At 62.5% G+C, this 25,403-nt stretch overlaps 3 protein-coding genes across 16 annotated transcripts in view; 2 read left to right on the top strand and 1 right to left on the bottom strand.

Annotated features, from left to right (window-relative positions):
- Positions 1–240: 240 nt before the first annotated feature.
- On the top strand, positions 241–7,395 carry MAPK15 (mitogen-activated protein kinase 15). Of its 3 annotated transcripts, none has more exons than XM_019712213.3 (14): positions 241–1,609; positions 2,830–2,928; positions 3,131–3,160; positions 3,262–3,352; positions 3,908–4,038; positions 4,129–4,292; positions 4,504–4,643; positions 5,331–5,388; positions 5,818–5,889; positions 6,012–6,117; positions 6,219–6,420; positions 6,522–6,655; positions 6,744–6,872; positions 6,997–7,395. In XM_019712213.3, the coding sequence occupies exons 1-14, from the start codon at positions 1,361–1,363 to the stop codon at positions 7,171–7,173; spliced, it is 1,782 nt and encodes a 593-aa protein (XP_019567772.3). In that variant the 5' UTR covers positions 241–1,360; the 3' UTR covers positions 7,174–7,395. The 3 variants fall into 3 exon arrangements, with proteins under 3 accessions (XP_019567772.3, XP_019567770.3, XP_088655373.1); XM_019712211.3 differs by having other exon boundaries at positions 5,752–5,889; XM_088799247.1 differs by having other exon boundaries at positions 3,908–4,292; positions 5,752–5,889.
- Positions 7,396–8,557: 1,162 nt separating this feature from the next.
- SACK1H (scaffolding CK1 anchoring protein H) lies at positions 8,558–23,448 on the bottom strand. Of its 3 annotated transcripts, none has more exons than XM_019712229.3 (5): positions 21,364–23,448; positions 14,294–14,755; positions 13,310–13,474; positions 13,107–13,231; positions 8,558–12,883 (listed from the first exon to the last, which is right to left on the bottom strand). In XM_019712229.3, the coding sequence occupies exons 1-5, from the start codon at positions 21,967–21,969 to the stop codon at positions 10,099–10,101; spliced, it is 4,143 nt and encodes a 1,380-aa protein (XP_019567788.3). In that variant the 5' UTR covers positions 21,970–23,448; the 3' UTR covers positions 8,558–10,098. The 3 variants fall into 3 exon arrangements, with proteins under 3 accessions (XP_019567788.3, XP_019567790.3, XP_074172617.2); XM_019712231.3 differs by lacking the exon at positions 21,364–23,448 and adding an exon at positions 17,667–17,796; XM_074316516.2 differs by lacking the exon at positions 21,364–23,448 and adding an exon at positions 15,313–17,380.
- IQANK1 (IQ motif and ankyrin repeat containing 1) overlaps positions 17,432–25,403 on the top strand; it is a 21,026-nt gene continuing 13,054 nt past the window's right edge. For 4 of the 10 annotated variants that reach the window (XM_088799257.1, XM_088799261.1, XM_088799262.1 and 1 more), the window contains exons 1-3: positions 18,039–18,172; positions 19,962–20,044; positions 23,461–23,550. In XM_088799257.1, coding sequence (XP_088655383.1) covers positions 19,966–20,044; positions 23,461–23,550 — 169 coding nt within the window. In that variant the 5' untranslated portion in view covers positions 18,039–18,172; positions 19,962–19,965. Of the gene's footprint in view, positions 17,555–18,038; positions 18,173–19,961; positions 20,045–23,460; positions 23,551–25,403 lie in introns of those variants that run through there. The other 6 variants (XM_088799256.1, XM_088799255.1, XM_088799260.1 and 3 more) reach the window with 6 other exon arrangements.

The raw sequence follows: 25,403 nt of genomic DNA, 5'->3' as shown, positions 1-25,403 counted from the left end.
TTCCCAGGAGCACTTCGTGATTCCTTTTGCTCCTCTGAGGCCTCCATGGGAGTTCAAGTTATTGGGAAAACATCGACTCCATTCAGATACCATCCATTGTCCAGTGTTTCTCTCTGGGATTTCCTCATCCCACCGACCTGCGGTTGGCTCCTTCCCAGCTGGCCAGAGGCTGGAGGGGAAGGGATGCACCAGGGATTCAGCTGTTGCTCTTTCTGCTGTTAACGTTGTGGAGACTTTGTCTTGAGCTCCTCCTTTAATTCAACCTCGGCCAGCCAGTGGGCGGTGCTTCCCTAGCCTGGAGGAGCTGGCTGGCTATTAGAGTCCAGACAGCCTTGACATGCAACTGAAATCTACACCTATTTTGGTGCTGTCATCGTATAGTTGAGTTCCTGTCCATGTCTGTCCATTTGCTTCCATATGGGCAGATTCAAGGATTGTTGGCTTGTAGCTTTGTGAGCATGGTTTAGAAAACCACGCTGGTAGGAAGGTGTCGACTGAAAAATAATATCGACTAGGTATTTTGTCACCAAAAAGGATTCAGGAATAATTCGGGAATAAGCAAAGGGCTGCAACCCAGCTCATGCAGACACAGCAAGCCACATGCACATTCTGGCCTGCTTGCCAACATGGAGGGCTATTTAAGGAAGTTAGAACCATAGAGCTTTATTATAAACAGTTCTTCTTGCAGGGTTCTCCGGTGAGCTTCCCTAAGCCCTAGCTCCTCCCATAGACCCTCCCCCTGATTATATCACTTAAAGTTCCAGTTAGTCTTTATCAGAGGCGTGTGTTGAAAACTATCTTAGCAGGTTGATTTCAGCACAGTGGTAATTCACTCCTATGGCTGGATATGCTCTAGTTATGTACACCTGCACGGAAGGTGTGGCAAAACCTCTTAAAATTAGGAACACAATTGAGGCATTTCCCTCCTTGTTAAAAAAAAAAAAAGTATTTTATAATATGAATAACATGACATAAACTTCAAGACAATACAGACTCTCTGTTTTAACATTAAAATATTAAAGAAATGTTGCTCATAAACTCCTAAAACGCCGTAAATGATACGGGCTTTTACCATGATATTGGTGCCCGGACTGTTTTAGGAGTGGAGGGGCTGCCTGCGAGTGACTATCAGCACCACCTTCCCAGAGCCCGGAAGAAGTAAGGCAGAAGGTGGAAAGAGGGTCCCAAGCCTGGGCACCGCACGTGCAAAGGCCTGGAGGTGGCAGTCAGGGTTCAGGAGGCAGGAGAAAGCTCCTTGGGGCTAAGGTGGGGTGGAGGGAGGAGAAAGTACCTTTCCGGGGGTCAGGAGGTTTGGCTGCGGCAACTCAGAGCTTAGAAGGGTTCAGGTGCGGCGCCAAGGATGCGGGACTGCGAAGACGGCTTCCCCCGCGGCCCGGGATTGAGCAGGACTTGGGCTGCAAACCCCGCCCCACCCTGGCGCAGGCGCCAAGGAGGCGCAGTGGCTGGTTCCCAAGGCAACCGGTTTCAACAGTTCCAGCCCAGCTGGAGTCTGCGGGCCTCACCGCGCCTACCCACCAGCATGTGCGCCGCCGAGGTGGACCATCACGTAGCCCAGCGATACTTGATCAAGCGGCGGCTCGGGAAGGGGGTGAGCCCGGGGAAGCGCCCGGGCGACCGTGGGACCAGGCCACCTGCAGGGCGTGGGCAGGGCCAGTGGGGGGGGGGGGGGTCTGTTCCCTCTGACTCTACGGGGTCTCCTGGCTCGCCTCTTGCCTCCCCCACGGACTGGAGGTGTGCCCTTAGGCAAGCCACCGAGCCCTAACAGTGCCTACTCCCAGCAAACTTGTCAGGTACCTGGCTCTGGGAAGCAGGTTACAACCAAGGCCCCCAGCGGTCTCAGGCGCAGTGATCCTAGAGTGGCACCCAGCCTCCTTCCCCACCCACTATCCCTAGCTCCCAGGCTTTGTCTCCAGGTGCCCACAGGAGGCTCTGACAGGCTGGGCCCACTTGCTCCAGTCGCTGAAGGGGTAGGGCAGGTTTGGGAAGGGCCTGAGGTGGTAAATGGGGTGGGCATGGCGTGGGGGCCAGAAGAGGGTGTGAGCCCATGTGATTTGTTACTATGAGTGAGCATGTGGAATTGTGTATGAGTGTGTATGTGAAAGAGTGTGATGGGGAAGAGCAGACAGCGGTTCAGACAGTGCACAAAGCAAGTTCAAAGGCCCTGACACCAGAATCTGTTTGGCTGTTTGGGAAACAGCAGAGTTGCTGAGACTGGATATAAGTGACTGGGGGAGGGGCCGATCACATGGGGCTTTGGGGAACTGAGAGGACTTTGGCGTCTACTGTGACACAGGGAGTGGTAGCCACCATTGGTGCCATTTTACAAGGCTCACCCTGCCCACTGTGTTGAGGATGGGGATGGGGGGAGGTGAGCAAGGGAGATTCGTCAAGAGGTTGATCTACACTAATCAGACTAGAGATGGTGGCTCAGACCCAGCTGGGAGCAGCAGAGACGATAGAGATGGTTGGATTCTGATGAATTCTGAAGGTAGAGCCAACAGAGTTTGCTGACAGGCTGGATGGAGTGTGAGAGAGATCAGGGTGCCTGGAGAAGAGTCAGCCTTCAGTTCTTGCCCCAGACCCCAACCTACCCGGCCTCCCTCCGCCCTTGCTGCCCATCGCCCTCCTCCAAAATATGCTGGCATCCTGGCAGCCTGCAGCAGCAGGGGCCTTGCCCAGAGTCACAGCCCTCACCACACCCCTGCCCCGCGCAACAGCCAGAATCCGAAGGAGGAGCCTGTCTGCAGGGCAGTCTGGGGGGTGGGCTGGCAGGCTGGCGCGCAGAAGGCTGACAGCCCTCCTCCCCAGGCCTATGGCATTGTGTGGAAGGCAGTGGATCGGAGGACCGGGCAGGTTGTGGCCATCAAGAAAATCTTTGACGCCTTTAGGGATAAGACGGATGCACAGGTGAGGGACAAAATGCGGGAAAGGACGGGGGGCAGGCTGTGGGCTCACCCCCATTGTCTTGTTGCCTGGAAGCCCCATCACAGTGGGTTTCTGACATGGCTCAGTCCAGTGGGTGTGTGACTGACGACCATGAACCCCTTTGGGTTCTTTCATGATGGCTCCTGCTGGTTCCACACACACTCATGTTTCTGTCTCATTCCAGAGAACATTCCGGGAAATCATGCTGCTCCAGGTGAGTGGCCAAGGCCATCTGCTTGCTTCCCCAGTCTCCCCCAACAAGGACAGAAGCCCAGCCCCTCAACCCCAGAGCCCAGCCCCTGGCTCTCTCTGCAGGAATTTGGGGACCATCCCAACATCATCCGGCTCCTGGACGTGATTCGGGCGGAGAATGACAGGGACATTTACCTGGTGTTCGAGTCTATGGGTGAGTGAGGCCTCATCAGCCCCCAGCCCCACCTCTGTCCTGGCCTGAGACCCCCTTCTCCCCACCCCAGTGGCCTGGTTCCCTCTGTATGTCCCTTTGCAGCTCAGCTGCCTGCAGTGGCCAGCGTCCTCACCTTGGGTAGCATCCCTGTGCCCGAGGGCAAACAGCTGGCAAGTGTTAGCCCTTGGCTGACCCTGGTGGTAACCACCTTGCCTCCATTTCCACGAGGCCCCTGCTTTGTCCACTGTTTGCAGCTGCCTTTCTCTTTCTCATTTTAAAAAACAAAGGCATGGAATAAAGTATTAAAAATGTTCCACAAACTTCTTGCTGTACTACCACAGGCAGTGAGCAGGCCTGAGACGCCTGCGGAGACCACTGGGCAGTGTGCATATCCAGGACACAGCCCTGAGGGTGGCCAGAGGGACCTGGGGACTGTGGCTAGTGGGCGGGCTGAGATGCCCCAATGAGGCTTCAGAGTGGGGGCCCGCCTGCTCTCCCAGGCGCCCAGGCTGACAGCCTCGCCCCAGGCCTCCTTACTGACTTGCACGCCCCCAGACACTGACCTGCACGCCATCATCTGCAAGGGCAGACTGCTGAGGGACATTCACAAGCGCTACATCTTCTACCAGCTGCTGCGGGCCACCAAGTTTATCCATTCAGGACGCGTCATCCACCGGGATCAGAAGGTGCCAGCCACGCTCCTTCCACTCTCTGCACCCACCTCAGCGTCCTCAAGCCCCAGCCCATCAGTCCTCAGCTCACTTCCTCTCCCCCAGCCGTCCAACGTCCTCCTGGATGCCAGCTGCCTGGTGAAGCTCTGTGACTTTGGCCTGGCCCGCTCTCTCAGCGACCTCCCTGAGGGGCCTGAGGGCCAGGCCCTGACGGAATACGTGGCCACACGCTGGTACCGGGCTCCGGAGGTGCTGCTGTCCTCGAGCTGGTAACAGTGACTCCACCCCGTCCCGCCCTCCTCATGCAGGTGCCCCGCCACATGCCCTCTTGCCCAGCCAGGGCGCCCAGGTCTTCCTGTGCCCCCACATGTGTCCTCATCCACCCTTTCCCAGAGCCCTAGATTCCACGCCCTTAAATGTCCCTCTCTGCCCCACTTCTGCCTGTGGGGCCCCCGACGCCTCTACCCTTTCCTGCCCCAGGTACACCCCTGGGGTGGACATGTGGAGCCTGGGCTGCATCCTGGGGGAGATGCTACGGGGGAGGCCCCTGTTCCCCGGGACATCCACACTCCACCAGCTAGAGCTGATCCTCAACACCATCCCACCACCGTCTGAGGAGGGTGAGTGTGCGCGGGCGTCACTCCACGGGGCAGGAGCACGAGGCCGTGGGGAGACAGCGCCTGACCAGCCAGGACTGGGAGGAGGGATCCGGAGGGTCCGGAAGCCTCAGGAGGCTGGGAAGGCCAGGCCTGCATGTGCTGGGCCCAGGGAGGAGCTGGACAGTCTGCAAGGAAGGAGGACCTGGCCACGGGGTGCCCACGAAGGACAAGAGCACTAACCCTCTGAGTGGTGGCGGGGGCAGGACCCACGCTGTGCTGCCACTGGGCAGGGGAGGGTGGGGGAAGAGGTGGAGGAAGGCAGCAGTGGGGGCATGGCCGACGGGTCCTCCCTCTTTCCTGAAGGAGACGGGTGGGGCAGGAAAGACGCCAGACGGGATGGGCAGAGTCCAGTTCTCTCCCCGGCTCTCTGCTTTCCTGGGTGGAGAAGGCAAAGGGCTCTTCTATGGAGGCGTGTGTGCAGGTGTGAGCATGGCCATGTGTTGAGGGTGTAGAGGTGTGCAAGGGCAGGCACATGTGTGGGTGCTCACGTCCAGATAGTTGGGGCTCAGGCCCTACCAGACAGCCCCACTCCTGGGAGGAGAAAGTCACTCCAGGGGACCAGAAGGGTTGGCTGGCTCCAGACCTCCCTGAACTGCCCACCAGAAAAGGGGCTCCTGATCACACCACTTTCTGTCCCCCACCCCGCAGACCTCCTGGCTGTCGGCTCAGGCTACGGTGCCTGGATTCTGCACCACCTGGGGTCCCGGTGAGTGCAGGTGCTTTGGAGTGGGGCCTCTTGCTGGCCAGTGTGTGCCAGCCCAGACCCCTGCCTGCTCTCCTGAGAGCAGTGCCAAAGTCAGCAGCTGTTGGTCACAATGCTAAGGAGTCCCCAGTGGGCCCAGCTCAGCCTGGGGTGAAACCTCAGGGGTTGCTTTGGGCAGCTGGCAGGGAGTGGCCGGAGGGCACCAGGAGGCAAGGCAGGGGTCACGAGACTTTGCCAGGCTGTGTGACAGTTGTGTATGGGTTGAGACAGTTAAGTGGGTCAGGGCACAGGGCTGAGCCTAGGCCACAGATGTGGATGTGGGGAAGGGCCCCGACCTGGAGGCAGGATGATCCCGGGCCCCCGCAGGCCACGGCAGACGCTGGACGCCCTCCTGCCTGCCACCACGCCTCCGGAGGCCCTGGATCTCCTCAGGCGACTCCTGGTGTTTGCCCCGGACAAGCGGCTCAGCGCAGCTCAGGCACTGCAGCACCCCTACGTGCAGAGGTAGGGAGGAGGCAGGCACGCCGGGGTTGGGGCTGGGTGCCCGCCTGGGCTCCTGCGGAGAGGGCCGCCTGACTGCAGCCCGGGCCTCCCTTGTCCCGTACTTGCCTTGCCGGCCCCCGCAGGTTCCACTGCCCAGCCCGTGAGTGGACACTGGAGGCGGCTGTGCGGCTGCCGGTGCACGAAGGAGTCCAGCTCACGGCCCCCGAGTATCGCAACCGCCTCTATCAGGTGCTAGGGAACGGCCCCTCGAGGCCACTGCCCTCCTCAGTGACCCCCAGTACCCTGCACGCCCACGCCGCGCACCTCTGAGCGCCCCTCCCCTCTCACAGATGATCCTGGAGCGCAAGGGAAACTGCCGCATCCCGAGAGAGAAGTGCCTGGGAGGCGCCCCACTGGGGGCAGAGCCCAGCGCCCCCCTGCCCCAGGCGCACCCACTCAAACCCAGAGCCGCCCCCCAGCTGCCCTCGGGCCGGACTGCACGGGACCCTGGACACAGGCCTCAGAATAGCCCCGGTCACGAACCTGCGCGTGGTGTGTGATCGCTGAGCAGGGCCAGGGCCCCTTCTGTGTGGGACCACCAACCGCCCCTGGCTCAGGGCTCCTAACCCCGGTCTGATCTTCCCATCTCACAGACACCCCCGACGGAGCGAAGGACGTTCCCAGGCAGAATTCGGCACCCCTGCTCCAGCCTCCGCCCCCAAGAGGACCAGAGAGAGGGGAAAGGGTACCTGGGGCGACGGCGGAGTGCCCCTCAGCACCCTCATGGGTAGGTCGTGTAAGGGTAGTCACAGGAAGATCCCTCCGTTGTGCCTTTCCGAGGGCCGGCAGTGACTCTGCGACGCGCCCCTTCCCAGGTGAAGTCCAGCGTGCTGGGGGTGGCGCCCTCCCTGACCTCGCAGGCCGCCGCCCAGGTGGCCATCCAGGCCCTGATCCGGAAGGACCGGGCCCCCAGCCGTGGGGTGAGGGCGGCCGGTGTGCCACAGGTGAGCGCACCCCCTTCCAGCCCTCTGCTCCCTTCGCTCCTGCCTCGGGTTCGCTCCCGCCAGGCCCTCCCTCCGCACCTCTCCTGGGTCCCGTCCCCTCACGAGGAACAATGGCTGCGTGCAGGTGCCTGTCCTGCGTTCCCGGGAGGTCCGGCCAGGCCGGAGGATGTTCAGCGCCTCTGCCTCACAGGGGGCCCAGGGGGCCGCTAGAGCTGCGCTCGGGGGCTACTCGCAAGCCTACGGTACCGTCTGCCACTCGGCGCTGGGCCGCCTGCCTCTCCTCTCTGGACCCCGCGCATGAGCCGTGCTAGTCGCTTCCCACCCCACTCCGCTCCGCGGGGTACCTGTGCGAGCAGCTCAGCCGTGTCCCACCCCCACCCCGATTGGCCCCCCAAGTGCCCAGTGCTCTCCACTGCCGCTTTACGTGGCCCCATTCCAGTCCCAGGAAGCTTGTCTGGTCATCTGTAGGGGAGATGAGCATCCCACCCAATCACTTCCTCCAATAAAGTCTCCTCCATCCCCAGCCTGCCTGCCTTTCATCCTCAGTGGGGGCACTGTGGCCACACCACCCCCTTCCGAGGACCCCATCCCATGTCTAGGACAATGTCTGCCCAGGGAACCTCGGGGCCTGCCTGGTGCTGGAGCAAAGCACAGCCCAACTTGGGCTGGTCGCAGGGGCCAGGTTGTCCCCAGGGTGGAGCCACGGACTTGTGACCCTGAGCCAGAGAGGGAAAGGGGACGGGATGACAAGGCAGTGCCCCAGGGTACATCCCCAGCCTGTGTCCCACCAACACAATGACTGGCACCTGGTTTGTCCTGGTGGGGGGCACCCTGGGATGTCTTGTGGGGCTCAAGGCTAACTGCTCTGGTCACCACCAGGCAAAGGGCCTAGTGTGAGTCTAGTCCAGGGGTCTGGGGGGGCCAAGGAGACCCAATGGGCCCAGTGGGCATGGAGCTGTGTGCTTACTGTCCCAGGGGTACCTGTACCGCACCTGAGCCTGGGCCAGAACACAAGGTATTTACAGGTTAAGGGGGTGGTTGTGCTGCCAGGGGTAGGGTGCTCAGCTCTCCTGGAAAGGCCGATGTCAGTAGGGGGAACAGGCGGGGAGGGTGAAGCATGGGCAGAGGGGGGCCCAGACCCAGCAGGGCTTGGGACGAGGCAGTGGAAAGAAGGGGGCCAGGGACGAGGGCCTCGTTCTGCGTGAAGATGAGCCAGTCATGAGGCAGGGCAGTTTGTGTGGTTTCTGGAGCCTGAGGCACAGCACCTAGGTGATGGACAAGGGAGACAGAAGAGAAGGGATGGACACCACCACCCGGAAAGCAGCAGGGTGGTCCAGCCCTGCCCCTGCAATGGGAGGCCCTGACAACTGGGGAGTGGCTGCCTGGCACCCAGGGGCAGACGAGGACTCAGGGCGATGGGAGCTGCCAGGTGAGGCTGGGAAGTGGCTGCTGGGCTTGGGGGCGAGGGCCCCCAGGGGCGTGCCCGTGGGGTGTGCCTACATAGCGGGCTAAGCGGCCATGAGGAGAGAGCGGCTGCGTTTGGCTGTGAAGTGGGGCTGTCCCGGGCAGGGGTCTGTGTTGGGTTAGAAGATTCAGGTAGAGGTGTTGGCAGCACAGGTGGGGAGGAGTCTAACGCTCCCGTGCACTACACAGTGGGGTGGTTATATATATTCAAGGACGTGGGATATTTCATGCTCGTGTTTTATTGTTCACACCAAAATGTGCAGAACTGCATTTGAGGAGCTGTCTTACTTAGTGCATGGGGGACACAGACAGGAGGCTCCAAGGGCCCAACCGCTGGCCTCTGGTGGCCAGACTGCCACACTCCCGCATGGGCTCCCCGCAAGCCCCAGGACTGGACCCACCTCCAAGCAGCACCAGGACATGTGGAAATGCACTTGTCAGCAAGCACCGGCCAGGCAATGCTCCTGGCCACCTGGACCCCCACGACCTTTCTCACCAGCACCCGCCCGGGGGTGGGGGCTTTGGTGACCAGACAGTGCCCCCGAGTCGGAACTGCTGCCTTCACTCAGTGCTCTTGTTTCTTAAATCCTTTCCTACGCTGAGCAATTGGGATTTCTTATACTTAAAAATAACTAAAAACTATTTGAAAAGATATTGTAGAAATGCTAATTTCACAGCATTAGCACCTATGGGGTGAAGGGGGCTTTTAAAGCATTTGGTGCCGAAGTGTGTCATTCTGAATCAAAGTTACCCTCCAGAGGTGAGAAAGATACAAGGAAGGTAAGTGGGGAACCTTGGCTAGAGCTGTGGGTTGGCAACAGAAGAAAGGACGTAGGACAGGTGGGGCTGAGCACCTGCAGGGCAAGGACCGCGCGCAGGACCCCTGGGCCAGTGCGCTGGGCTCAGGAGCCACCACCTGCCCTCACCTGTTCCAGGGACAAGCATTCCACATGCAGCTGCTCTGCAGCTGTGAAGGTGCGTCAGGGCGTGTGGGGACCCTTCATGAGGTTGGTGCCACACATTCACCACCACTGCAGCCTGGTGCCCCCACTCCTCTCCAGGACTCTTGCTGGAAAGGCAGTCCCTCTGGGGTCCTCTGCCCTCCCCACAGTGAAAAGATGGGCCTCCAAGAAAGGTGGCAGGAGGCAGGAGATGGGCAGGGCAGGAAGTGAGCACCCAGCAACCTGAAGTGGAGATGGAGACAGAGGGCCCTGAGGAGGTGGGAGACCGAGACAGGGTGGGGCAGCGAGGAGACAGCAGAGAGGCAGTGTAGCGAGGAAGCCTGAGCAGAGGGGAGCCCTGAGACAATGGGGGGCCTGAGGCACAGAGATGGGCCCCTGGAAAATGGGGGCTGAGGCACAGAGACAGACCCCCTGGAAGATGGGGGCTGAGGCACAGAGATGGGCCCCTGGAAAATGGGGGCTGAGGCACAGAGACAGGCCCCCTGGAAGATGGGGGCTGAGGCACAGAGATGGGCCCCTGACCTGAATGAAGCCCAAGGAGATGGTGGAGGCACATGTTTAAGGGAAGATGGGGGCCCAGAGACTGAGTTGAACTGGGAGTTGGGGGAGCAAGGCATGGGGCAGCGAGGGGCTCCAGCCACAAGCAGACAGGCTAGGGGCAAGTGGCAGAGCCCCAAGTGGAGCTGAGCTCCGGCTGTGCCCAGCCGGGCTCCATACTGCTGTGGCGTGACGACCAAGTGCTCTGCCTGGCAGGTGGCAGTGACGGGGGCGCCCCGGCCTGGGCTGGTGGGCCAGGAGGCTCACTTCTTACTTTTGAATGTACCCAGGATCTTGGGCATGAACTTCCCCACCTTGCTGTCCCTGGTGTCCTCTTCTGCTGGACCCTCCCCGCCCCCGGGGCCGCCAGCCTCCTCCTTTTTGCAGAAGACCTCGAAGCGGCTGTAGACGCGCTTCTCCTTGCGCATGCTCTCCATGCGGCGCAGCAGCCGGTCTCGCTCCTCCGCGCTGGCTGGCAGGGTGCTGCTCAGCCGGCCTTGTGTCCCCAGACTGTCCGAGCGGAAGATGGCTGAGCATTTGTCCTTGTCGGACATATCAGGGGCCAGGCCGCCAGCAGCCGGTGGGCGGCCTAGCTCAGGGCTGCTATGGCCTGGGGTCAGGGCAGGGGCTCCACGGTGCTTCTGGCCGTGGGCACTGATCTGCTCCAGAATGGCTTTCGTGTCATCTCGCAGGTTGCTGCTGTACAAGGCATTGGCTGTGGCCGAGGCTGTGCGTGCCCGCGGGCCCCGTTCGTCTCCTGTGGCAGCTTCCGTGCTGTCACCCCGGCTTAGCGACGGCCGCTGCCGAGGGCTTTCGGGCTGCCCGTTCTCCTGCGGCGCTGGGAAGCCGCCCTCATCCTCGTTGCGCCGCTCACCCTTGGGGCTCAGCAGCTGCAGGAGGCGCAGGGAGCCCTTGCGCAGGACCTCCATGGCACCGCCAGCCGCCTCCTCCGTGGGACTAGTCTTCGAAGACTCTCCAGAAAAGGCAAGGGTGAGGCTACCCCTGCGCTCCGGCACGGGGGGCACCGGACTGCCCCTGCGCTCTGGCACGGGGGGCACCGGACTGCCCCTGCGCTCGGGGTAGGCGGAGGTGGGGCTCCCCTTCTGCTCAGTAAATCCTGCAGTTGGGCTGCCTCGGGGAGCGGGAAACCCAGGCGTGGGGCTACCCTTCCGCTCGGGGTAGGCCGCAGTGGGGCTCCCTTTTGGCTCCGAGTGGGGTGCCTCCACTGGAGGGCTGTTCCGCCCTTGCGGGGAGGTGGAGCGGCCCTGGGCCGAGAGGAAACGGGAGGGCAGCCTGTCTGTGGCGCCGCTCCGGCCCAGCGTGTCAAGCAGCTGGGTGGCGGTAAGTGTGGCAGCTCCTGGCTGCCTCTCAGCCTCTTGGTGTAGCCGCTGTGCGAAGGAGTCGCGCAGGTCGAGCAGGCAGCTCTCCAGGCTGCGGCGCTCGCTCCCCGTGCCGCCTGGGGTTGCCACCTCCTCCTGCCTGGCCTGAGACACGACAGCCTTGCTGTGGCTGGCAACGGTGACTGCAGGCCCCATCGCGCCAGAATCACGAGCTGGGCCCTTATACTTCTCCAGGAGCTCGGCCACCTTGGTGGAGGCGGCAGAGCGCACGGCCTCGCCGCTGGGGCTCAGCGTCTCGCTGACCCCCTGCTCCTTGTGTAGCAAATGCACCTTCTCGGTGGTGGCCGCCGTGGCGCTGCCCATGCCCTCCGCCTGCGACGCGAAGATGAGAGAGGAGCGCAGCCGAGAGCTGCGCTGGATCAGCGGGTTCAGGCGCGAGCGGAAAGAGTCCTGCTTGGTCAGGCCTGCCTCCTCCAAGCCCTCGCGCTCTAGGCCATCACCACCACCGCTGCTAGAGCCGGGCGCCGGACCCTTGGCCGGGAAGGATGCAGGCACGCGGAAGGCCGAAGGGAGAAGGTCCCCGCCGGGCCCCCGAGTCCCGGCAAGTAGCACATCGTCTTCACAGGCCTCGGTCTCCATGGGCAGGCCCTCATCGCAGGCATCTTCACCATGGCAACCGCTCAGGTAGGAGGCTAGGCGCCAGTGCCGCAGCCCTGCCCGCCCCTCGGGCCCAGCCCTGCGCTCTGGCTCCGCCTCAGGCCCGGTTTCAGGGCCTAGCCTCGCTGCCGCCTGGCATGAGAAACGCTGGCCCAAGTTGGGGCGTAGGGTCCCAGCAGGTTCTAGGCCGCGGGGTCCAGGTCCGAAGGCAGGGTCCGAGCCCTGGCGTACTTCACGTGATGAGCTGGATGACACATAGTCCAGCCTCTGGTGTCCATCCAGGCCTAGCTCGGGGAAGCGTGGCCCAGCACCAAAGGAGAAGTCGTCGGGGTCAGCAAACCCAGGACGGCCAGCGCGCAGCTTCTCAAACAGGCCCTGTGGGCGCGCTGGTGCAAGCTGTGGGTCCCAGTGGTAATTCTGCTGGTAGAGCTGGTCCCGGTGGAAGTGGCTGGTCTGGAAGCGGAAGTCATCACCGTGGCTGAGGAACGTCTGCCGTGATACCTGCCGTGCAGCCGCGAAGTTTTCCACAGCGCCAGTGCCATCGGCAGCTGCGTAGCTGTGCCGCTTGAAGGCGTCCATCTCCAGGTGCCGTGCCTGGAAGAAGCCCCGCTGGCCAGTGAGCTCCCCACCTGGACCAGCCTCAGCGTCCAGCCGTCTTGACAGTGGCCGCAGCCCCGGGTGTGGCTCCAGGGCACCCCCAGGCATCCGTAGTGGCTCCTCCCGCCGGAAGGCTGACAGGAAGTGGCGGTCAGGGTCCAGGAAGGAGGGGAAGCCCAGGCCCTCGTCCCGAAGCGGTGGGAACAGGAAGTGCGCTCTTTTAGAGAAGGGGAAAGGGGCCGGCGCCCCAGGCACCTGGCCGCCTATGAGGGGCCCGGCACCCTGGTATGGAGCCAGGGCATAAGCATCCATGCGTGCCAGCACCCCAGCCGAGGGCACCAGCGGCTCCGACTGTGCAAAGAGGATGCGGAACTCCTCATCGAAGCTGGAGACCAGCTCGCCCTGGAACACGTGCGCCAGGCTGCGGTGGATCTTCTCGAAGGACCACATGAAGCTGGGGGAAGAAGGGGGGCAGAGTCAGGGAGGGGGTGGGACTGAGCAGCAGGGAGGGTGGGCCTCAGAGACCAGCCTGTGGCTAGAAGGTGTTAAGTCCGCAGGGACGCAGGCGAGGTAGGGCCAAGTGGACCTGTGACAGGGGCTACAGGACCAGGGGTTCTGGAGAGGAGGCCCTCGGGTGGGGAGGTGTTGGGGCTGCCGGGCAAAGGGGCTGGGCGCACCTGTAGCTCCCACTCATCACCACAGCACAGTCCACCAGGAGGAACTTCTCTTTCACGTGGCCCTTGAAGGACTTCCCAGTACGGCAGTAGTAGGTGGGGCCCGCCACAGTGCGCACGCGCAAGAACTGGGGAGGGAGAGTGGTTAGGCCTCTGCCCGAGGCATCTTCCCCCCCTTCCCTACACCCTGCTTCCGCCTCACTCACATCCACATGGTGCAGGTTGACACGGCACTTGTCAGCCATGTCTAGAAAGTGCTGCGCGTTCATCTCATCCAGGAGGATGTAGACCGGGACCCGGCGGGCGGCGGCCTCCAGCACTTCACTGAGCAGGTCCACATCGGTGAACATGTCCATCACCACAGCCACCACCTGTGGAAGTCGGGTCAGGGACAAAGGGCAGAGCCCTCTGCTGTCCTCACCATTCTCTAGCCATAGCTCTGGGCTCAGGGGGCCTCTGGATCACCCCCAAAACACTGCAAAGTGCCCACTAGCCCATCCTGGGGGAGAATGGAGCTGTTAGGGAGTGGGGTCAAGAGGAAGGGGCTGTCCGAGGGGATGTGGGACTGCTGGCTAGGGGGGCCCTAAGCAGGCACAGGGACTGCAGCCTGTTGGGGGAAGGCTCTTTCAACTGGGGGTGGGTACTCACCCCTGGGCAGAACCCTGGATGGGGCAAAGGCCAATGTGACAGAAGCCCCTGGGATGCTGCCTGCCCCCACAGACGTCTGAGCTCCCTCAACCCCTGGGCAGGCATCAGGGCAGAGGGCACATGCAGGAGTCTTTAGCATCTGGACCTGCTGCCCTGCCTCAATCTCCATGATTCAACAGGTCCCTTTGCTGTTTGCCAACTGCTCGGTGGGGGGGAGGGTAAGGAGCCCTCAGCTGCATCAAGGGCAAAACTAGAGAGAGTTCTATGAACAATAAATTCAGGCCAGGAGGGGGCCTAACCATCCCAGAGCCCCCGAGTTTCTGGACACTGGCCATGACCACGGGCAAGCAAACCTGTGCAAGTCTGCACCTTGCGGCCTGCAATAACCGAACCCTTGGTGGCCCTGGAAGTCTGCCAGGGAGCCCTCGCTGCAGCTGGCCTCACAGCTGGCACGTTTGTCTCTCCTTCATGTTCCCACTCATTCTTCACGGCCCAGCTCAGGCTGTCCCTCCCCACTGCCCACCGGGCCCATGACGGCGCACCTGCTGTGCAGAGCGGATCATCCTCCGAGCCTCATCCTTGATGCTGGGGCTGTCAGGCGGTGGTGGCTGCACCAATGTGGTGACCTCAGTGCCCTGGAAGCCGAAGGTCAGGGGCCAACCCAGGTCAAGCTCAGGCACAGCCTGGTCTGAGTTCATAGGCCAGTAGGTACCCGAGGAGCCATCCATGTCCACGTTGGGAGGGCTGCCTTCTGCGGGTTCCTGGGCAGCATGCTGTGGGGGCCGCAGGTGACGGCTCACGTGCTCCAGTTCCTCAGGGCACAGGAAGGCAGGTGCCCCTTCGGACGCCAGAAAGCGGCTGTAGGCCTCCGGCCCACCCTCAGCCAGTGCATCCACTGCCAGTCGGTAGTACTCTTTGTAGTGAGGCGGCAGGTATCCCGGGGCCAGTGGGTTGTCCCCCTGTGAGGAGCTCTGGGAGCGACGGGCCATGTTGGGGCCAGGGGCCTGGGGGAAGGGCAGGGAGACACATTACCAGGGCACGGCACTGAGCCCACTCTGCCACATGCTTACATGTGGACACCCACTGTGGAAGCGCTATCAGTGACCTCGGGTGGGCTGTGGAGTTCAGCCCATGCCTGGAGGCCTTCAGGGGACCCCCAGTCCCTAGGATGCCCTCTAGCTAGGGGACATCAACAGAGTGCCTTGTCTCCCGCTGCTCTGGCCATGCTGGCTGGGCTCCTGCTCTCACCAGGCCCCAGGGAGGGCTCTGGCTCCACGTGACTCCCACTCAGGGATACTTTATGGCCTCAGTGACCCCAGGCACTTCTATTTTGTGGGCCCTTTCTATCATAAAAATGTTAATATTTTATGACTATTGGAATAAAGAAAACATAATCCAGGATGGATTCTTCATGATGTTCAGTTTTTTCTTCTGATTTCATGACAGTGCATTTTTGCGGGCAGGCCCCCAGCACTTATGCACTAGACGAGTAGCCCAGTGCCCGTGTATGTCCCCAGGGTGAGGCTCCTGGGCCACTCACGGCACCTCTCTGGCTCTTTACCTCCACTATAACGTGCCGCTGTCAGGGTTGATCTGCTGTCACAGCTGGCCCAAGGCGAGCTCCATACAGAGATGGTCACTGCTTTTGTCCAACCAGGGTCAGAGTTAAGCCCCACCCACAGCCAGACTTCACACCCTTTTAGAGCCTGGCTGGGGTTGTAGGTCCTTAATCTCTCTGAGCTGAGCTTACAGTCCTGTCCCAGCCAAGCCCTGTGTGGCAGCTGTGATCTTTCCAAGTCTCTTTGTCACTGCCTGCTCCCTACCATGTTCAGTTAGGAGTCAGAGCCCTGTGCTGTGGCGTTGGGCTGTCCTGGGCTCTAAATGGGCCTCTACCCTCACCACTTGCCCCAGCCTCACATGCCTCCCACGGGCCTGCCTGAGAAGCAGGTCACTGGCCCTGGGAGGTGGGGGCTTCTACTGAGCTCCCTTAACTACCTGGACCTGTTCTCCTCCCACCTGGAAGAAGAGTCCCAGGCACTGCTCACCCCACCCGCTGCTACTGCGGCTAGGGGAAGTGGTCCTGCCAGACCACACACAGCATCCCCTCCGCAGACGCAGCTGGGCCGCGGTGACTGGAGGGCGGCAGGGCTCTGTGGTGTATGACGACCTGGGGAACCTTACCTATCTGCTTTCCCGGGGTGGGGGGACAGGCGAACTGAAATGTGACATGGGAATGGGAGGCGTGGGATCCCCATGTGCCATTCAGTCTGCATCAGGCAGAGGTGCTACCTGTCCCAGGAGCTGTTCTGACATTCCTTTGTGGGGACACTGTCTTCTGACTGCACCTAGTCAGAATGGGGGTGGCTGTCCCATCCTCACCTTACAGGGCCAGACTGAGGAACACCACACAGGGAGTAGGGAGTGGGACGAGGGGCAGGCCCATTTGTACCAGGGCCTCACACTGTACCTGACCATAGTGGGGGGGGGGGGGCTCACTCTGTATCTGACCGCAGTGAGGGCGGGGGTGTCTCATACTGTATCTGATGAGGAGGGCACTGTGGTATTTGGCTATACAGGATCAGTGTCTGACTATGTAGGGCTTGGGGGCACTTTCCATGTTGGGGGTGACACAATAGAAGGGGTACCATCCCCTCCAACTTCACTGGGGAGGGGATCCAACACAAATTGTACAGGTTGCATGCAGTGGGGTTGGGGGATCCTGTGGTGGGTGAGGAAGCTGCTCATCACACAGGACTGGTCAGGAAAGGGGACAGGTGGCCCTGCTCAGACTCATTCAGCAACACCATAACCTCAGGGACCTAGTCATTCCTTGGTCAGTTTCCTTTCATGGGTCTGCACAGCCCTGAACTGTGGACTGGGCAGTGTCCATTCCTCAGCCCACAATGGGGCACCCCAATAGTGTGCCTCCCACACATCTGCCTACCAAGCCTGCTGGGAGGGAGGGGCACCTTTCCCACCCAGGTCAATGACTCAGCAGGAGTCCGCTCCTCAGTGGTGACCGCTGACCTCTGACATAAGCCAGACAAAGCGTCCAGGGTTTGTCTGTCCAAGTGTGGGCTCCCAACCAGGGACTTCCAGAGGGCGGACCCTCCCCACTCCGGCAGGAGAAGGGGTTTCTCAGTGACTGGAGGGAAGACACGAAGGAGGGACCTGGGCTACTGTACAAGGGCGGGGCCCCTGCACCAAGTACAGAGGTGTGGGGGGCAGGAGGAGGGTCCCCAGCGGAAGAGACATTACGAGCGGTGAGGTGGATGAGGGTGGGATTCGGCTCATGGATTGGAAGTCAAAGTGTAGTAGTTTCCGGGGTGCGCACGGCAGGACCAAAGGGGGTTAGTGCACACCAGGGAGTTAGCGGCTGTCAGAGCCAGTGTCCCATCCACCCACCCCAGTCCAGGGTCTTGAGCGCGAGGGAACGGGGGACTTCGGCTCTCCCTGCACTTCAGGCGGAGAACCAGAGGGAGCGCTGGCACCCATGGCGGCCTGGGCGGGGCGCCCCCAGCGAAGGGTCCAGGCCGGGCCGAGCACTCTCCCCAGACTCCAGCTAGGCCTCCAGGGCGGGAGCGAGTCAGGACCTCCTAGGCAGACTCGACCCGGGCCCCAGGAACTTTCCCACTAGGCTCTTCCTAGGCCGGCGTCGTGCGAGGGCGCTCGCGTCCACACCGGCTCACGCGGTCGCGGCGCCCCGTCACCCCAACCCCGCGCACGCGGCCGCACTCGCACTCCCACCGCCAAGCTCTCGGTCGCGCGGCCCCGGCCCAGGTGATCGCGGGAGGACCGCCCAGGTGAGGCCGCGCCGGGGGGCTCCCGCGCCGACCCCGCCCCATCCCGCCAGTTCGGTCGCGGCCTCCCCCTACCGCACGCCCCGCCCCGCTCGAGCCGGGGGAGGGGGCCTACCTGGCCAGGTGCGCGGGGTCTCAGGACAAGGACAGCAGGAGCCGACCGCCGCCCAGCGGCCTCGCGGTCCGGTCGGTCCGGCAGCCACTCCCTGCCGTGGCCCGCCAGCCGCGCGGCCTGATTCACGCGCCCGCCCCCGCCCCGCCCGCCGCTCCCGCCGCCTGCCTGCCCGGGCAGCACCTGGGGGCGGGGCGGCCCCACCCGCGGCGCGCCCGCATTCCTCCGCCTGCCCGCCGCCGCCCCGGTTTCCCCCGGAGCCCTGCTGCGTCCCAGGTCCCGCCAAGCTCCCCAGCGGCCCGGCGCCCCCGGAGACCGCCAGGGCCCCGTGCCCCCAGGCGCCCATCTGTTCACCGAAGGCTCGAGGTCCCTACTCCTGACCCTTGACCCTCGCCCCGGAAGTTGAGGTGACTCGGAAGTTCCGGCTCAGTCGCTAGGAAACAGGCCACCCGACGCGAGGGGCGGGGCTTCTGGTCTTGCCCGGGAGTTGGGGGAGGCAGGTGAGGCAGGTGAGGCCGCGGGGGCGGGGTCGAGCCCGGGGCGGGGCGGGGCCTGGGGACCCTGCGAACACTGGGGAGCCTCCACCGTGCTGAGACGCCCGCCACTCCGGCGGAGTCACAGAGGACTCCCCTTTCCCGCACACACCGATGCTCGCAAATACTTGGGACCCCACAGGTACACAGGAACCCTGCGCGCACACGGCCGCCCACACCTATAGGGAAACCATGCCCACAGAGGACTTTCCTACACAGATGGACCCCATACCCACACCAATCCCCCCACCCTGAAACCCCCCACACGCGCGCTGAACCCAAAGGCACACCCACACGCACGCCTACACGTGTTCAGGAGACTGTAGGAACAAGGTACTCTGAGCACACCCACCCCACATGGATGGGGGACTCCACAGACACGTAGGGACCAGTGTACATACACCTATGTCCACACATAGGGGACCCTGCACAACCCAATCCTTCGCTCCGTGTCCATGGGACCCCCTGGCACACAGGGACCCCCCCACATCGAACCCCTGAACACATATGGGACCCTACATGCACACCAAGTCCCACACATGCCCATCACACAGGCACACCCCACAGTCCACACACAGGAGATCCCACATGTACACGGGACCTCTCACGCACTGACCCCACACACAAACAGGGGACCCCACATTCACTAATCTCCGCACTCAGACCAAATCTGCAAGCATAGGGACCCTCCCCCACAGAACCCTGCATGCATATAGGACCCTACACGAACACCAAGAGTCCCCCACACACTGGGCACCCTGCAAGTACCAGTCCCACACATACAGGGGACCCCACTCACACCGAGCTACACATACAGACACGTTCCCTCCATGCACATGGAAGCCCTCAGCTACTCTTTGGTGACTCGGTCCCTCCAGGGTCTCGCCAAACCTCTCAGATCCATGCTCAGAACCCAAGTTCTCCATCACCCACTTCCTTAGGGCCCTCAGCCCCTCCCTTTCCCTGTCACAGTGCCTGAACCCTCTTTCTGCCAGTCTCCCGTCACCTTCCTCCTGGTCCCTCTTCCCACAGGATCCTGTGTTCTCGGGTTTGAGGGTCATTCTGTCTCATTAGTTTCCTCCACAAACACTCAGAAACACTACACCAGTGCCATCATGGTGGGAACCCGGTGTGGGTCAGATCGGTGCTCAGGCACTAGCACTGCAGTAGGTTACATGGCAGTAGGGGAGGGGAGGGTGCCCGGACCCAGGCTGGAACCAGGACATGAACTCTGGGGTCAGCCAAGTGGACTAGGGAGAGGGGTGTGGCTTCCAGGCCCTAACCACACCTGCCAAGGCCAGGACAAGAGAGGGTTGGGGTGCGGAGTGGTGGGGGGCACTGGGGAGGCACGGAGACTTCAGTGAGTGGGGCTGGGCTCCAGCTCGTATACGATTATGAATCCCAGTGGTTTGGATCAGGGCTACTGGTACCAGACACCCTGCCCTGGGGGTTGCGGTCAGGGCCCGGGACCAGCGGATGGGTGAGCAGGGGTGGAGGGGGCGGGTGAGTGAGGACAAGGGAAGCGAGCTGTGGCCAGATGCTCTTGCTAAACAGTCCCACTCAAGCTGCTGGGCACACATGCCGATAACTAGGGGTGATGGGCTGCCAGGAAGCCAGCCAGAGGCTGTGTTGGGGTGTCCGTGATCCTATGTTCCTGTTTGGTACCTGCTGGCTGTCCACCAGGCCCAAGGCAGTGTGTAGTGCTGCTCCCCACTGCCTCTGCCACTGACCACACCCTCCCCGACCTCTCCTACCCTCCCTCCAGGAGAATGAGCAGTAAGAAGGGGGGCGCCCAGTCGGCATCAGGGAAGTGGCAGACCCCCAGAGCCAAGCCGAGAGCCGCTGCTGGTGAGTGAGTACACTGTCCACCTCCAGGGCACTCCCACTCAAACTATAACTTGTGACACCTTCTCTGCAGCCACCTGAGACAGTGCCTCTGAGAAGACCCTCCCCTCCTGTGAGCTGGGTTTGGGTATGACAGACTGCTCAGATGTCCATTCCAGACCCTGAGCCTGAGTCTTATACCCCCGGGTCTGGCATCAGGGGCCCAGGGGCAGTGTTCAGAGGAGCACAGTTTGGAGATGGGAAGCAGGCTCTGAAATGGAACAGGGCTTAAATCCATGTTGGGGATTTTCAGGCTCAGTATGTGGTCCACTTTGACCCTCTGCTCCACTGGATCATCCCGTGCTCTTCCCTGCCTGCTGCTCTCTGAAGCCATCCTCTCTATAGCCACTTCAAGGCTGAATGGTGACAGCTTGTCCTTGGTTCAATCCCACTGGGGATCAGGAAGGGCACCTCCTGTCCTCCCCACCCTTACCCATTGTCACTCCCCTTCTCTGAGTCCTATTTCTTCTCTGTCACGGCACTCATCGGAGTTCTCTGCTAAGCTGTTAAGCCCTTCCAAGCTGTGTCTCCAGGTTTCTTCAGCACCCAGGCCTGCACTGGGGTCCGTGCTTGCTAAGACAGCACCCCACCCTGTTCTCCAGAGGCAGCCCCTCTGCTTGGAATGGGCCTGCTCAAGCCCCTGAACTCCAGAGGGTTCCCAGATCACAGGACCCGGCAGGATGGTGGTGACTGCTCTTCCTGCCAAGCCAGGGTTAGGCCCTGGTTCCCAAAAATAGCCCCAGCGGCGTCCGAGGCAGCAGCCCTCCTGGAATGAGGATAATGGGTGCAGGCGCCGCAGGCTTCTGCCATCAAGCCCCAGGATACATGCTGAGGGAACCTGGCAGGGCAGGTGAGCCAGGGAGCCGGCCAGCAAGCTGTGCTGGGGGGCGTGTGCCTCAGTTCTGTACCTCCTCACTGTCCACCTAGGCCCTCACCCTGTCCATCCCAAACACTGCCCTGCACACACCTGGGGCCTGTGCAGGAACACCTTAGCCTCAGTTTCCCTGCATAAGCACCCTGTCTAGGCACCCTCTACCTGCTAAGCATTGGCCTGACAGGTGGGCTGTCGTGTGGTCCTTGTGGCGCCTTGTGCGGTGGGCACCAACCTCACTTTGCAGATTTGAAAATGGGCCCACAGATGTCCCTTGTCCAGCCTGGCCGCAGCGCACAATCCATTATGCTCCCGGCCTCCTGGCCCTCTGCAGGTACCTGTAGGTTGTTCGTGGTCACCACGCCCCCCGGATGGTTGCAGCCTCCCCCACCCCAGTTCCCCCAGGCCTTACCTGGCCTTGGGTTGGCAGCATCTCCAGGCCCTGGCTCCGGAGTTGCCCCAGGGCCACGGCCAGCTCCAGCCCCTCCATGCGCACCCAGGCCTGCTGCTCCTGCAGCTGCTGCAGCCACAGCTGCTCCTCCTGCCACAGCTGCTCCCTCCATAGCTGCTCCTCCTGCCATAGCTGCTCCCGCCACAGCTGCACGTGCAGCTGTGCCTGTCGCCGCCGGTCCTCCAGCAGCAGCTGCTCCTGGGCCAGGCACAGCTGGACCTCATGGAGCTTCAGCAGCTCAGGGCCCAGGCTGGGCACAAAGCCCCCTGGCCCGCAGCCTTCCATGTCTGCAGTGGGGACTAGCGCCAGCTCAGACCCCAGGTTGGCAGCCGGCACTGGCCTCTCCGCTGCCTGTGGCTGCTCTGGCCTGGCCACCCTGGGGTGTCCCTGGGGAGCCGGCTTACTGCAGGTCACGTGCCCCTCAGGGGCCACCCCCACCGCATCCCCAGGGCCCCCTGCGTCTGGGGGCGGGGGCTCAGCCTGGGGGCCCTGCTGCCCCGTGGACTGCCGCGCCCTGCCCGCCCTCCTGGCTCGGGGTTTTCTCGCTCGACTCCGTTTCCCAGACATGGCCCCCGATCCTGCTCCTCTTCCAACAGCTGTCTGCTCCCCAGGGGCCCTGGCTCATCCGCCAGCCGGCCTTGATCAGGAGGGCCCGGAGGGCACCCCCAGAGGCCACAGTGGGTCCTCTGCTGCTGCGGCCCCTGGTGCCTGCCCTGCCCCTTGGCTGGTGCCAACGGCGCCGAGGCTCGGGGCCCTGGCTCTGCCCGTGGGCCTCACGGGCCCCACTCGGCGGGCCGGGCCACTCCGGGGAGTTTATAGGGACTCGCAGCGCGGTGGCTCGCCCAGCACGAAGGCTGACTAACGTGCTGACACAGGGCCCAGGACTTTACGGGCCACAGGCCTTGTTGGCCAGACTGGGAGGGAGACGGAGAGAAACTGGAGGAGGTGACTCGGCAGCCAGGCGGCCAGCTCTGTGTAGGACGAGTCTGGTCCTGCCCTGGGCGGGCACCAGTGCCCCCCCCATGCCCCTTCCTCTCACACCCCTGGCCTCCGGAACTCAAACTCCAGCCCACAGGGCCAGCAGCTGCATCCCCAGCCGCACTGACCATCCTGATAAGACTCTCACTGGCCACAGACAATCCCAACCCAACTACCGTGGGAGACCCTGGCCCCGGGGCCACGCTGAGCAACAACCACGCAGCCAGCACGCTCAGAGGAGCCCCGTAGGCACCAACTCGCCTGGGGTGCTCTGTGGAGATGAGAGCCACTGGCCCAGCGGGGGCCCTCCTGCTAGGGGCTGGGCTGTGCTGGGGGCTGGTGGAAGAGACTGGGTCTTGAAAGGCTCCATCTTGTGGCCTGATCTGGGGTGCGGCAGGGGTTCTGGAGCCCATTCTGGCTGGGGTTCCCCTGCCCACAGAAACGCAGGCCTGACGAGCCCCCACCAAGCCAGATTTTGGATCCTGGGGTGGGGGGAGGGCTGGGGGGACGCAGGGCCAGCCTGAGTGCTGGCGTCCCCTGGGCTTCCTGTTGGGAGAGAGTCTCCTGACAGCCTCCACCCCAGCGTTTCCCCAGCCTGAGGCCGCTGACTCACACCCACGCCCAGGGCCCCTTCCCAGCCACACAGGCTGGACTGGTTTGCCTGGCCCAACGCTGCCCAGTGCACCCCTCCTGCTCAGCCTTTGCCTGGGAGGTCTCCTGGCTACAGCCTGGGGAGCACCCAGGGCACACAGAAAGGGAGAAAGGCCTAGGGTCTCTAGAGGGAAGTGGCACGGGTGGGGGTAGGGGGTACCTGCGAGGGGCCTCAGCACACCTGGGCTCACCAGATTCCCGGGCTTTGGGACCCAGGAAAAGGGCGCTGTACCTGGCGGTCCCCCTGCGGCAATGTGTGCTCTGTATTTGCTGTGGAGGACGCCACCTGGCCGCTCATTAAAGTTGTCCCGCGGCTGGGGGCTCCCTAACAACCAGGACGCAGCTGCCCTCCAGGTGGCCCATAAACGCTTCCTGAGGTTGGGGGGAGGGGTAGGTCCACACCCATCTCACTGCCCTCCCCCACCCCAGGGAGGCCGGGAGAGAACCGCCAGGTGCAGAGGAAGACCGGCCCACAGGCAAAGGGGCCCGCGTCCCCCTCGTGCCCAGAGACCCCCGCAGGTGAGAGGCTGCGCCGCTGCCGCCGCCGCCTGGTGGGAAGCGGGCTGTCCTGGGCCTGGTCACGCGTGCTGCGCATGTGTGCGAGCGAGGGCGTTTGCGCGTGCTCGCGGGACCGGCCCGTGGGAAGCGCGGAGCGGCAAGTTCGCCCCAGAGCCCAGTCCTTTCCCGGTGCGGCGGGCGGGGGCCGCACCGTGCCCGCCTCCCAGGGGCGCGGCCTCTCGGGGAACCACGTCTCACACCTCCAGCCGCCCTCTTCCAGCCGGAACACCCGGTTGTCCGCTCTGCGCGCTGTCGCCCTCCGGTGGCAGGAGCTTACCTCGGAGCCAGCAGACTGCTCCCCAGCGAGCGTCCTAGGACAGTTGGTTGTGGCACCGCCTCAGTGCCCCCCCCCCCTTTGTCTCGCCTGCTCCTTCCTGGGCTGCCGTGCCAGGGGCCTGTGCCCCAGGCGCTTTCATCTCAGCACAGCCTCCATTGTGGTCTCTTGGCACTGGCCTGCAGAGCTGTATCCTTTCTCCTGTGCCCCAAACCCAGATTCAGCTGCCACCCTGCCCTCTCCTGGGCGGCCTCGAAGCCCACAGCACACCCAGATGCAAATCTGCCCTTGCGCTTCAGTGTCCGATCCCCCGCGACTACTTTCAGTGACCCTGTGCCTCAGCCCCCACCCCCACGATGTTCAGTGTGTTCTGGCCGCCTCTGCTCTGCCCTGGCTCCCAGGCTTCTCCCTCCTGGCCCAGCCTGCTCTAAACTGGCCTCCTGCCTCCTTTTTGCTTAGTCTGTTCTCCACAGAGCAGCCAGTGTCGAATCTCGTATGCAAGTTTGTCCCTTCTGGGCTGTGGCCTTCCCCTGGAATAAAGCCCTGGTACCACCAGTCACCTTTACCCCCCCCCCCCCCCAGGGCCAGGATAAGGACAGGGGTGACAACAGAAGTTTCTGACGTGCTGACTGATTTTGTAACAGTTCCCATGCTGCGATCAGTGTTCTGGATTGCACACAGTAGGGGCAGATGCTATGCAGTCTCGCACGAGTGGGGTGTTAGAGGGACAACCCGTAGCTGGAGTTCCGGGCTTGCATGAGGACAGAAACGGAAGGAGAGCAGAACACAGGCCAGGTCGGGCCCCAGAGAGTCTGCTTAGGTGTGCCTCTGTCAATAGGGCCAGCACCGCTGTTGTACTCTGTAGCTCCATCTTTTCTAATTGTCCCCTGTGTCCTGGTGTCATTTTCTCAAGGTCCAGACATCCCCTGAGAAGCAAAGCCTGCATGGGGTGGGGGTGGGGGTGGTGTTTGTCATGGAACAAGGGACAGGTGTCCTTTGTCCCATTTCAGTTTCAGTAGTGGGAAATGGGCTCCCACCGAATTCTCCAGAATGGCACCCGACCTTATAGGGTAGGAGCCCAAGCCTGTCCTCCAGCAGGCCAGTCCACCATTCTCTGAGGCCAGCTACTCTGTGGGACGTGCAGTGACCCAGGATGCATTGCTTCTTTCCACTCCGAGGGGGATTTCCAGCTCAGAGGCAAGGGGGTGCCAGGACTAGCACACGGGGCTCAGTGGGTCTCTGTAGATGGTGGCTCTGGCATGAGTGGCCAGCCCAGGCGGAACCTTGACTGCCGCCAGAATAAATGGTGTCCCCTTCACAAGGGAAAGTGTTGGGTAGGACTGCTCTGCTCAGGGCTGGGTTCCCCGAGGTCGAGGACATGCGTGGCCTGTGTCATTGGCTAATCCCGAGCCCTCTCAACAGTGGGGACGCACGGAAAACTACACTGTGCTCAGTTCCACAAAGTTCAGCCCAAGAGTACCTGCCTGCCCCAGGTCGCCTCCCATTTCTGATGGTCTGTCCATGTCATGGCCAGAGCATG

This window comes from Rhinolophus sinicus, chromosome 6 (assembly GCF_057876585.1).
Source record: "Rhinolophus sinicus isolate RSI-liver-muscle chromosome 6, RSI-T2T, whole genome shotgun sequence".
In the NCBI taxonomy this organism is placed as follows: Eukaryota; Metazoa; Chordata; class Mammalia; order Chiroptera; family Rhinolophidae; genus Rhinolophus; species Rhinolophus sinicus.
This window is presented reverse-complemented; position numbering and strand designations above follow the sequence as displayed.

Coding starts and splice junctions, on each gene's coding strand:
- MAPK15 (XM_088799247.1), top strand. CDS start 1,361: ATGCGGGACTGCGAAGACGGCTTCCCCCGCGGCCCGGGATTGAGCAGG. Junction 4,293..4,503: donor GTGCTGCTGTCCTCGAGCTG/GTAACAGTGACT, acceptor TTCCTGCCCCAG/GTACACCCCTGGGGTGGACA. Junction 5,890..6,011: donor CAGCACCCCTACGTGCAGAG/GTAGGGAGGAGG, acceptor CGGCCCCCGCAG/GTTCCACTGCCCAGCCCGTG.
- SACK1H (XM_019712229.3), bottom strand. CDS start 21,969: ATGTCTGGGAAACGGAGTCGAGCGAGAAAACCCCGAGCCAGGAGGGCG. Junction 14,756..21,363: donor TGCTGCCAACCCAAGGCCAG/GTAAGGCCTGGG, acceptor CCCTTCCCCCAG/GCCCCTGGCCCCAACATGGC. Junction 13,475..14,293: donor TGATCCGCTCTGCACAGCAG/GTGCGCCGTCAT, acceptor CGACTTCCACAG/GTGGTGGCTGTGGTGATGGA.